Source organism: Candoia aspera, chromosome 1 (assembly GCF_035149785.1).
Source record: "Candoia aspera isolate rCanAsp1 chromosome 1, rCanAsp1.hap2, whole genome shotgun sequence".
Taxonomy (NCBI): domain Eukaryota; kingdom Metazoa; phylum Chordata; class Lepidosauria; order Squamata; family Boidae; genus Candoia; species Candoia aspera.
Window position 1 is genome coordinate 201,327,836 of NC_086153.1, and position 12,766 is coordinate 201,340,601.

At 37.7% G+C, this 12,766-nt stretch overlaps 1 protein-coding gene across 2 annotated transcripts in view; it reads right to left on the reverse strand.

Moving 5' to 3' along the window:
• GPD2 (glycerol-3-phosphate dehydrogenase 2) overlaps window positions 1-8,689 on the reverse strand; it is a 93,036-nt gene extending 84,347 nt beyond the window's left edge. For both annotated transcript variants that reach the window (XM_063318349.1, XM_063318348.1), the window contains exons 1-2: window positions 8,568-8,689; window positions 1,149-1,259 (exon numbers count right to left, since the gene is read on the reverse strand). In XM_063318349.1, coding sequence (XP_063174419.1) covers window positions 1,149-1,250 — 102 coding nt within the window. In that variant the 5' untranslated portion in view covers window positions 1,251-1,259; window positions 8,568-8,689. The remainder of the gene's footprint in view (window positions 1-1,148; window positions 1,260-8,567) is intronic.
• Window positions 8,690-12,766: the final 4,077 nt, after the last annotated feature.

Below are 12,766 nucleotides of genomic sequence, written 5' to 3' on the forward strand. Positions count from 1 at the left end.
GTGCTCAAAGACCCTAAGAAACACAAATGATTATGTGCCATTAAATTAGTGTTGATCCTTAGTGACCACACAGATAAACCTCCTCCTGATTGATCAGGAGGTAATTGGGACCAGCAACTCCACTGCTAAGTGACATGGTTGTAAAGTGCAATGTCATGTGACATCAACTTACAACAGCAGTTGTGGCAGTCCCAGCTGCCGCTGTTAGGTGAATCCCACAGGTTTGCAGGGTCATGTGATCACCATTTGCAACCTCCTGCCAGCTTCCCCAATGACTCTGCTTGCTGAAAGCCAGCAGTGAAGGTTGCAAATGGCGATCATGTGACTGCAGGACCCTGCGACATTGTAATTGTGAGCTGGTTGCCAAGTGCCTGAATCACAATCACGTGACTGCAGGGATGCTGTGAAGGACACAACTACAAGGACCCCTCATTCAGTGCCATCGTAACTTCAAAAGGTCACTCAACAAGTGATTGTTCGACAAGGACTACCTGCATTGTGACTGGCCTATGGGATCTGACCTTTGGAACACCCTGTGTTTTGTGTGTTTGTGTGTGTGTGTGTTTGAGTATAGATATATATGACACCCCCATCATAAAAGTCTCTGCCACAAGAGTTTCCAATCTTGGAAAAAACAACTCAAGGGAGATACATATTAATTCATTGTACTCCTTGTGCTCTTTTCTCTGTTGGTCTTGCAAACTGGGAAAAGAAATTCATTAAATAATTAGAGAATGGACCAAAATTAAATTACAATATTAGTTTAGAAATAGTTTCTGTAAAATTGTACAAATCTAATATAAAATTAGCCTCCATTATTATTATTATTACTCATAGAGGATTACAACAACATAACCGTTTTAATTTATAATTGATATGCTGCTTATATACTTTATAATGTAATTACTACAAAGAGTTTGACATGAAATGGCACAAAAATTGACTTCAAAATTTATTTAGAAATGAAGGAACTTTTCATTGATGCAACCATAAAACAATAAATAACTAATATTCTTGGTTGAAGCCCCTTCCAATCTGCATAATATGGCATGGTACCATCCCGTCATGATGCTATTAATAGAACAGAATAACACATTTCAAGGGTTCCATTTGCAGGAAATTTAGAAGTATTAAACAAAACTACTTACATGGTTTTTTCTATACTGAGAAAGTTGCGAGAGGGCAAAAACAGTTGCTACAGCACCTCCTCCAATAAGGATAGTTCCTTTCATTGCCTTTCGAAAAGCCATGATTTAGCTCTAGAAAAGAAACGAAACAGGAAAGTTTGCCAGGTTAGAAAATGTTCCTCTAAACTTGAAACAAGAAACCTGAGGAAGTCTGTGTAACACGTATGAGAGAGAGTTTAAAAGGTTCATAAACGGATATCCACATTAGGCAAGGAACTTTGGATAGAATATTTAGCTTTGCTGACTAAAAAGAAATATGATTCCATTCCAAGGGTCCTTTGAAGAACTAAGTGTTTGATTATGAGTAAAGACTAGCTAAAACCTTGGCAATCATAGTATTATTGCAATGAGAAATACAAATAGTTGAAAGCCCAAGTCTCAAAAATAATAACTCCCATAATAACTAGTTTACTTACAGTATTAACATTATTGCATTTCAGCCATAAGGATAGTCAAAGCAAGTCACTATCATTAATTCAAAAAACATCAGATTACACTGCTCTCGCAAGAACATAACTGGAGAGACCAATGATATAGAGCATTGGCTCTGCTTCCATAAGACCCGGTAAGAAAACAGAAAATAATTGGAGTCCTTTTCTCAGACCACGAGGATCGTATTACTGCACCCACATATGTCAGCCAGCAGCATATATCTCTACCTCCCTCCCTCCCTCCAAGAAGACAAGTTGTAGGAAAGTCCTACACCCACCCATACACAGTCAAATATATGATTTCCTACATACAGTAGTACATAACCCTGAAGCACAATGTAGATCGGATACTGCAAGTAATACCAGAAAAGGACCTTATTTTCTTATCCTAACATTCTAGGCTGCTAAGTTTCCTTACAACGTTCTTCTTAACATAGTAGCAGTCATGATATTGTGCAACTTTGGGCAGTCTGATGTACTTCACAAGTGTTAGGACTAAAAGTCCCAGAATTTCCAGTAGTCATTTAGAGTCCCAGCGTATCTAAAAGGTGCCAGGATGGGAAAGTCTGGAGCAAGGCATGAATACTAACAAAATGAATTCACAACCAGAAGATGGCCTGTGGTGCCTATGAGCCCATCCCCTGAAACACCCCTATATCTGCCAAAATAAAATTGGGGGGAAAAAATCAAATTTTAGCCATTTTTGGCTGGCTGTGTCATTGTGTGACCTTGAACACTGATGCTGTGGCTAGAAAAATAGCTGATACCTATTTTGAAGTATGCAAATATGTTTTCTGTTATTCAAATGCATATGGGAAGCTTTAAATTATTAGTACTTCCTTATTTCTCTCTTTAACAGGAGGGGAGGAGTCATTATTTTTGTTATTCATAATAACAAAATGATGAACACCAAGCTGAGGAAGGCTGTGTCATCTCAACAAAACATGCCTTCTCTGATCATTAAAAGCAGTTTCATAGCAGATCAGACTACCTGTCCACCTACCCCAGCTTTCCCCAATCTGGTGGCCTCCAGATGTGTTGGGACTTCAACTTTCAAAATTCTCTGGCTTGCATGGGCCTCTAAAAAATTCCAAAACTTGTCCCAACACATCTCAAGGGCTTCAGGTTAGTGAAAATTGATCTAGCCCAGTCCTATCTCCACTAGTCTCACTTGCAGCAGCTATCCAAAGACTTTTCAAGCCACCTGCTCCCTGACTTTTTAATATAATTTTTTCAGGAATCTTTTGCATGCCAGTGAGCTATAGCCTCTTCTCGATACATTGTGCATGATATTTTGCCATATGGCCCCAGTCCAATCCATGAGCAAAAATTCCATTTGATTTCAGAAAGCTAAGCAGAATCAGGCCATTTAGATGGTAAAACACCAGGAAACAGCCTGGAAAACTGAAAAACCCTCTTGGAAGAAAACAATGGCAAACCTGTACTGTTGCCAAGAAAATGACACGGACATGCCCTTGAAGTCATAAGGTGTCAAACTCAATTCAAGGGTGCCTTTCTTTTCTTTTTGCTTCAGTAAAATTTGGTAGCAATAAAGGAATGCAAAGATACCCTCTACAAAAATCATTTGGACTGATTTTCTCAGTCCACCAGGTATGTATCAGCCACATATTGATTTCAAGAGGGCTTGTGCAAACAAGAAGTAGGTAGGATAAGCCATGTGTCTGAATACAGGAACAGTTCTGCAAGCTAGAAATATTAACTGTGGAATGAGGAAGGCACACTTATCAAATCCAATCATCAGTTACACCCTGGTAGGCTATTGTTTGTAAGCATTAGAAAGAAAGCTATTCATCCTTTGTACAAATTCAGTTGTAATTACACAACCTCTTAATACGCTTTGTGGAATAGCATTAAAGGTTTATATGAAAAACCATGGAACTTTTAAAATATGCTTCCTAAAATAAGATTATATAGCTATTTCAGCAGTCCTTTATACTCTTTCAGGATCTAGTGCGAAGGAAGAGAGGGGATGATTCTTCTAAAATGATGCTTGCCACCTTGTTTTTATAAATGCTTGGGCTAAAACAACTAACATTTTAAAATCTGACTTTTAAAAAAAAAAAAAAAAAAGCTCTTTGGATCAATTTAAAATATCGTTATTTGATCAATCTAACTGGTCTATGTCCCTAATCTCATACCAATTTCCTTGGGAGTAACCTCCACTGAAAATAGAATTTAAGTGAAGACAACAGCAAAAACATCCTCAACTCCAGATGACTTCATGGACACAACTATGTAGTCTTCTTGAGAACAAGACAGGCTTTGGTTTGCCACTACCTTCTTCTGGGATGATTTTTCCATTTCTCAATCCGGTCTACAGCTCAGACCACAGCAAATCAGATAGAGCTGACTGCTCCATTCTTCCAAGAGGGGATCAAATACAGACTCTCAGCTATACCAGTCTGGGACTGATATACTGATGTATACACAGGTGATAGAAAAACAGAATGGTGGACCTGGAAGGATCATTTAGTTCAAGCTCTGCAATGTGCAAGAAAACCATTCATTGATTGATTTTTAAGTCTGTACATAAAGAAGATTAAAAACATGTCATAACAAGAAGCAAGACCCCAAAAGATAAAACAACTCACATGGAGAAGACAGAAATTAAGTTATCCTTATCCTTCTTAAAAACCTCTAGAAATGGAGGACTGGACCCACAGTCTTCATAGGTGCATTTTTATTTTATCAAATTTGAGGTCGCCCAACTCCTTAAAAACTCTGGGTGGCTTACAAATTATATATAAATATATATTTTAATAATTTCCTTCTCACCCCTATGGGTGGTATGCGTCTTCCTCAACCTCCGGTCCTCTACCAGAGGCCTGGAAGTTTGAGGGTTCTGCACAGTATCTTAGCTGTTCCTAGCACTGCACTCTTCTGGACAGAGAGCTCTGATGTTGTTCCTGGGATCTGCCGGAGCCACTCTCCCAGCTTGGGTGTCACAGCCCCGAATGCTCCCACCACCACTGGGGACCATCTTGGCCTTCACTTTCTGCATCCTTTCTAGTTCCTCCTTCATTATTATTGCTTTTCCTAGCCTAAGTGCTAGCCTATATACAGCCTTTGATCCAAATTAGGCCAAAAAAGCCAGGAAGTGCTCCTCAACCAGCCACTGCAAGCCTTGTTGGGATATTGATGAAAATCGTTCACAGGAAGAATGTCTTAATCACTTTTAATACTACCTCATGTGCCATGCAAATAAAATCATTCTCAGTATCAGAGAAGTTAGGACTACATTCCTAGTATATATAAGAGAAATATACTCAACTACAGAAATATACCATCATTCAAAGACAACATTAAGCTAATTTTTTAGAAAACTGTGCAACAGACTAGGTTTTCACATTGTGCTAAACCTCTTTGATTTTGGCTATTTTGTGTAAGCTCAGACAATTGTGGTGTATTCAACCAATTCCACTCCAATAAATCATGGCATAAGACAATATATGAAGCTAGCCTGCATTAAATGGCTTGTCCAACCCTTACAATAATAAAAGCACAGGACGCTGCTTTGCTATTTTAAGCTTCCTTCTTCAAAAATGAAATGGTACATGCTGTTCAAGAGAATGTCCAAAATGCTTTTGCTAAAAAATAGAAATTCATCCGAGGTTATGGGGAGAAAATGCAATGATCGCTAGGGCCAATGGTTAATAATAACTGCAGGAATGCTTTTTTTTTCCCTACAAGGCAATGCCGCTTGATATTTTCTGGAAGCTCAATTATTCACAGAGAGCCCAAGTTGTATTCTGCCTTTCTATCAACCAAGGGCACAAGCCAAGCAATTGGCTTTTCCCCTTTTTAATTAAAAAGAAATTGTGTTTAGACACCAGGGAGGGAAGCAGCTTGACATCTGACTCTAAAAGAAAAGGAACAAACTGAGATTTTTAGATTTTTCTTCCTCCTTCATGAGACATAAGCAGGTGATTTTTAACAAATTATGATAAGTAGAATATATAATTGAAAAACACTGGTCCTAACTTTATAGAGTATATCACTGATCGTTTCATTATGAGTTGGGGGTTGTTGGGGATTTTTTGTTGTTGTTGTCCTAATACAGCACTGAATGCTGTCCTTTACACTCCATGGTACTCAAAACCAGTTTTTCTAGTGTATGGTTCTCTGAGCAAGTAAAAGGAGGAAATGAGCATATACAAATAATGGGAACACATAAGAATAATGGTAAGCAGTTGGAGTACTGAATTCAATATGCCTTTCCCCCCCTAAAAGCTTCATGAAATTCAATATTCTGAGGGCACTAGAAGAAAGTTGTTCTTTATTGTGTATCAATTCCTTCAGATTTAAATTAGCTTTGTACTAATTTGTGACCATCCAAAGCTGAATGCTCAATGGCAGCTTACCAGCCATTTAATCACTGGATCAGACTAAACCACACTGTGATATCTTCTTCCTTGTCTTGTCTTTTTTTGGGATGAATTCAGCTGCAGTAACTACATTTACTACTGTAGTTAGTACATCCATGGTTCATGGCAAGAGTCCCCAACCTTTTGAGGGTGGTGAGAATATTTGGAATTTGGAGAACACATTTTAAGCAAAATGCCTATATACCTGAAGACAAAATGTGCCCTTTCTCCAGACCACCCCCTCCTCAAGATGCTGTCTATCATCTTGGCATGCCTAGGTCTTCTTGTCTAGGCAGGTGGGCAAATAAACACTTGGGATCCACTTGGGATCCATTGAAAATAAAGGTAATGCTTAAAGTTAGTACTTTGCTGTGCAGCATTCACTTTCACTTTTTAATTAAAAGTCACTGAATGAAATAGAATGGAATTAGGGAATGGAGCCTGGTGATCTTCTAGGATGGTACTGCCAGGTACACTGGCGCTCCTTGGAAACCCTATTGGGTCTCTAGCATTTATAGTTTAGAGTGTGAGCCAAGCCACTATAATGTTTTCAGCAAACCACTATTAATCCAAACATAGTAAGGCATGATGTTTGAATCCAGCTACCATGATTTGTCCATGCTCCTGGTTCCTTCCCTTAACTTTCCAGTTCCAATGAACAATGGATTCTGATGTTTCTAACAAACCCTCATATAAGTATACTGATACCCACCAGGAATTTTCGCAGGTCTGGTTATAATCAATTTGGACAGAGGCAATCCTTTAAAGACTTAAAAGATGTAAGAACAGAACTTCTGAGCTACTGTGGTGATGTTGAAACTGTAGGAAGTAACACCTTCTAGTTCTAGTGTACATTAATAGTAAAACAGTCCCCTCCTAATCCATACTAGCCTGATTTTCTAGTACTAGGAGCACTCTTGCTGTTAGCCAGTAGCACAAAGTACGTTTTTTTAGAATGGGATGGTTATTTGGTGCTTCGAGTCCCTTTACAAAAGGTAAGATATAAATCTAACACATAAATGAACCACTGCAATACTACTAATAAATTTTCAAGCACTAAAAGCTATTCAGTGGGAGGTTTTTAAAGCAAGCACATGATACTTGTTGGACTCAACCCCAAATTTTAGCAATGCAAAAACCAGCACAGCTATATTAAATGACATTACAATAATGACTTGTGAAAAGGCCTTAACAGGACAGTAACAATAAGTTACTAGGTAGTTTATCATCAACACTAAAACTTTAATACAGTGGCTTGGTTCACATATTTTGCTAACACAAAATGTGATTTGATTTTGATTGATCATGATGAATAAATCCTGCCACTGTGGCTCACTAACTACAGTTTATGGCAAAGTATGTTGTGTGTATCTAGCATATGTGGTTCATATCCCACAGCCTAAGACTCAGGATTGTATGTGAACCAGCCAAACATGACTTATTCACTAACTTTTGCTAAATTATTGTCAGCCACTTAGGGTTATTTTATCTATATACTACTAAAACTCTCGTGTCTGTTTGTTTGTAACCTTTAACTGGGCGAAACGGTGCATCACAGGGCAACAATTTTTGAACCAAGGTACCTCAAATGGGCTAACTTACAGAGTGCATCCAAAATCGGGAACCCATGACTCCAGTAGAATTGAAATTGGCAGATTTTATAAAACATTTTATGACATAAAAATTATTGTAAAACATTTTATGACATAATACGAAATGTTATAAAACATTTCCTGTGGTCAGCTGATGTTTGACTGTGCTATACAGTTCAATATGAATGACATGGGCTATTTTCAAGGCAGATACATCTCTGAATATCTCCCTGAATTTTTAAGAACTTTTCCAGTGAAGGCAGTACACTAGAAACTCTGCCACTGTTGAAGGCACTGAGGAATCTGGTAAGGAAATATCTCTGAAACGATGACCCAATAGGTCATAGGTTGTCTAGCATAATATAAGAGGCCATATATTTTTGCCTAATAAAAATGTGCAAACCAAGCCAGTGTTTTAATCATGACAGCCATCTAATATTTTCATTTAAGATTATAAACTATGAGTATTGGGGGAAAGCAATTTTCAGTCTTAATATTTTAGCACAGCATCCTAAATCAAGTATTTTTAACATAAGCATTTGAAGTAAACTGCACTAAACATTCATTGCATCCCTAAACATACACACAAAAAGCCTCTGCTTGCAACAGAAGTAGCACCTTGCACAGCGCAAAATATGCAAAGAACTAGCAATGTTATTCTATCAAGAGTTCAATTCTAAAGGCAAAATTTAGTGGACTCTGAAAGTCATAAAGAAGAAAAAATCAATGGATTTTGCACTTTTAATACTGAAATCTCACACATACACTTAAAAGCAACTGCCAAGTCTAGCACCATTTCTGGGCATCTTTCTTTTTAACTTTGATAACTAAAGCTTGATGTAGTTTCCATTTTGGTCCAAAAATAAGGAAATGAGAGTGAAGTTTTATATTAAAACTGTTTTAACCATTAATTTCTGTGACACATATGCATGCTATTGAGTTATATAGAATTATTCATTAAGCAATTGTTACCTGGTTATTGCTGACACCCAAAACACTGCGCTAATAAACAGATGTTGCTCCCAAACTTCAACCACAAGCTTCTATGCAGGTATGTAGTTTATGTATAGATTGCTCCTGATAATAAATTGGCACTTTTAAATAACAAAGAGTTAATATGAATCTACAGTAATCTGCAAATGCCCAGATATAAACTGTATCACTAGCAGCCCGATATCATGGCCATTGCTGGAGGATGCTAGGAATCACAGTTCAAGCAGTATTGAAGGGCTGCACATTGTTTACTACTTCCATCTTTTATTTGAAAATAACTGTGTATATCCCATTTTAAAATACTACAGCTTTATCTGTTTGGTATTGCTATCTGTAAGCGCTCCATACTAACTTAAGCCATGTGGTCAATCGCAAAGCATTCAGAGACCTGGGATTTCATTTTGAGGGTCTCTCTTACCACATGGTCACAGTGTTAGCATAAGCACAACAGTGTAATGGTAAGCAATTCTCTGGTTTCACTGCACCCTAAAATAGAAGGTGTGAAAGCATTAAATTGCTTACTCTAACCTGGATGAAGATTTACCAGGGAAGTATATCCACAATGATTCCAGCAACTATTATTTTTATAATTAAAAGGCTATATATCAATGTATAACAAAACATCAATACAGTTAAGCATTTATTATTATATATCAGATTGAGTTACATGCCAAAGACTGCAAGATAGGCTATAATTTTGTGTACGCTTATCCTTGAAAACAAGCCTATCAAAATCTGTTGGACATACTTTCAAATAAATAAACCAAGCTGTAGAATTTTTTATCCCAGAGGTGTTCACCCTTCTTCTTATGATGAAGGTTTCAGTACCCTTCTAACCCCACCAATCCACGCCCGGCCTTATTCAGCACTTTAGATCTAGGGAATGGGTAGCAGTCAACTATGTAGTTGCTCTACACTTCAGACTTCTACATAAGTCTCATGTTGCACTAAGCATGACTTGCTTCATCATAGTTAACTGAACAAACCACAATCAGTTGGTACTGCACAACATGCTGAGCTATAAATCAAAGTCTATTAACCATGATTGCTGATTTCACTCAAACCAAAACACTAGGTATGTTCACCGCCTTGAGTTATTTGTAAAAATAATAAAGGCGGGATAAAAATTAAATAAATAAATAAGTACCTTATGGTTTAGCATTATGAGAGAAGCCAACTGTATAGATATAAATAACCTGCTCTCCTACATATGCATATAGGAATTATGCAGTCCCATGAAAAGGCAAAATGAGAGCTTGGGGAACAGAGGCTGAGACTCCACCACCAAAGCTAAGTAAACGTATTCCCTTTGCCCAAATACATTGGATGTACCAAAGATAAAAGAATCAAGCATCAGGAATGCAAAGAGAATACCAATGAAGGTTGATCTAATCACAACTTCTCATACTACTGTTAGATGTTATAGAAGATGCTGCAATGAAAAGCCCTTCAATTATGTAATAAAAATGGGCAAGTAAAAGGCTTTAATAGGTGTTCCCAAAGAATATAAAACAGTATCCAACCACATCACCATACTGGCTTTTGAGCAAAAGATTAAGGAAAATAAGTTTGTTTTAGCTTTTAATTGGTGAGGGGGAAGAGGAAGAACTTCTCTCATGAGATTGCCACAGATTAATATGGGGTGTGGCTCTTAAGTTGCCATACACCTAATAGAATAAAACATAGGATGTGTCTGCAAATGTCTTCTCTGATGCCTCCAAAGTTATATACAGAAGCATCCATGGGATCCAGCACTTTCATCAAAATGACAAAAAAATCATTGCACCGTCACACCACGAGCTCTGTCCCTTTCATACGCGCATGCAATGTTATAATGCATATACAAAAGGGGTAAAGTTCATATCACGTCAGCACAACACAGCTTTTGTCATTTGTCCCCCTTGACCCTCTCGCACAGATGCCTCTGGACATGTCACACACATAAGTCAATACACTGAAGATGACTTAACCTGCTAAAAAAGACTTACACAGCTCTTAATGTCTCTAAGGAAGTTAGTCATAATTATTGTAATATTTTATTTATTTTTTACTGTAGTTTTATGTTCATTGTATTTCCGGATGTTTGTAAGCACTCCAATAATAAATCTGTGCTGCCTATATATTTCACATAAGGTACTGAGTAGAAAGGTCAATAGATCTTAAAGCATATCTACCCAGACAGATACCACAGAAAAATATGGACTCTCACAAAGCAAAAAAGCTGGTAGCAGGTATTAAATGCAGACACAATCTGCTCACATGATTTGGATTTCACAGATATCCATAGAAACACAAATATAGTAGGGTTACCTGTACTGATCATTCATAGCAAATGACTCATACAGTAAGACCATAAAACCACAGATCCTTATTATCAATGCTCAGTTATGTGGCATGACTGTACTATGGAATATTTACTTTGTTGGTTTCTCAACCCTTACAAGAACTGCATTAAGACTGACAGAAGGCAATGAACAGTGCAATGTTTCACAATCCAAACCTTAACCAATAACGGCCTTGTATTATTCTGCCACTTCTCTGAAGAGCATGGATGTATGACAAAAAAACTCAACAGGCCAAAGGGAAGGTTTAAAGTGGGAAAAGGGCACAAGGAGGCAGCTGTTAGGTAATTAATATGTCTGTTGTAACCTTAAACTTTCTGCTCAAGGAATAACATAAGACATGATTCTATAAAAGCATATGGGTACAGATTTAGTTCTAAATATTTAAAAATACTTAGTGACTGTTACAAAAAGCTATCATGGACATGCCTTGGTCGTTTTCTTTCATTCTGGATATTAAGAATTATTGTAAGTCATTCATTATGAATCAAACAGTGAAATCTGTTAAGTCTATTCAGCAGGCATGTAAGTTGTTTGCTAGTGCTAACTTTGAGTGCACCAGTATCTAGTCACTTGTTACCCTGAACACACCCAAGGTGAATATTCTCTCCCCTGCTTCACAAGGCTTCTAAAAGACTGTAAATACTATGTTTTTGAAACTTCTTTGTAAAAATAACTTTTTTGTGTGTGTATGCCTTTGAGTCAGTGTTAACTCTTGGCGACTGTCTGGACAAGTCCTTACAATTTTCTTGGCAAGATTTTTTTCAGAAGTGGTTTGCCATTGTCTGCTTCTGAAGGCTGAGAAAGAGGGACTGGCCCAAGGTCACCCAGCTGATTTTGCGGCTAAGGCGAAACTAGAACTCACAGTCTCCTGGTTTCTAGCCTGTTGCCTTAACCACTGCACCAAACTGGCCCTCATTAAAATAACTAGCTCTCCAAATATTTTGAATTCCTACAGAGTAAGAAGTTTAAAAGTTCCTCTTCAGTAATTGATCACCTGATTCTACCTTCAAAGAGCAGCATATTTACATATCATCAAAGCTTCAGAGTTGAGGCCTCAGCCATGGATTCTCCAGCTCTCTGGTCTAACAGCAAAGGGGGGTTACTCCTACCTCTGTCTGTACACATACATACATAAATGTTCCCGCTGTCTCAGCACAACAGGGACCACCGAGAATTCAGCACTTGGCATTTCTGTCTTTAGGTAACTACAGATGAGCTGTCAATCCCTCAACTTCCTATTTTGCCTCCCCTCAGATATCCTGTTGGGGCTGGGCTAGTAAGCAAGCTGTTTTACCATGGCAATACAATTCCTTAGCATTACTGACCTCAGTTATCATTACCATGGTGACAGAAAATACAGCAGCTCTTTCATCAGCAGCCCATAATTCCATAAGGGGGGCAACCTCAGTTTTCCAGCAAAAACAAGTCTTGGATCCAAGACAGGCATGAAATATCCTAATGAATCATGCTCACTGTCCATCCTAACTGGGGAACACAGGAATATAATACAACATATCCACAGGATAGTGAATTGGGTAAAGTTCTTCAAGATTAATGCAGTGATCTCAACAGTGTTAACATTTATAAGCAGGTACATTTTCTTGATGGCTGCTCTCAGCTGTGGAATTATACCAGTGGAAACTTTCTAAGTCTAAGTGTCATCCAGAAACACTGGTCTTTAAAAAATAATAATAATTTTCAGAGTGCAATTCAGAATATATTATTATTAAATAAAATGAAGCATAAGGGTACAAGTTATAAAATAAACCAGGAACCTGAAATGAGATTCCGGAATCCAGAACTGCAATGGGTACACAAAACTTGCCATTTTTC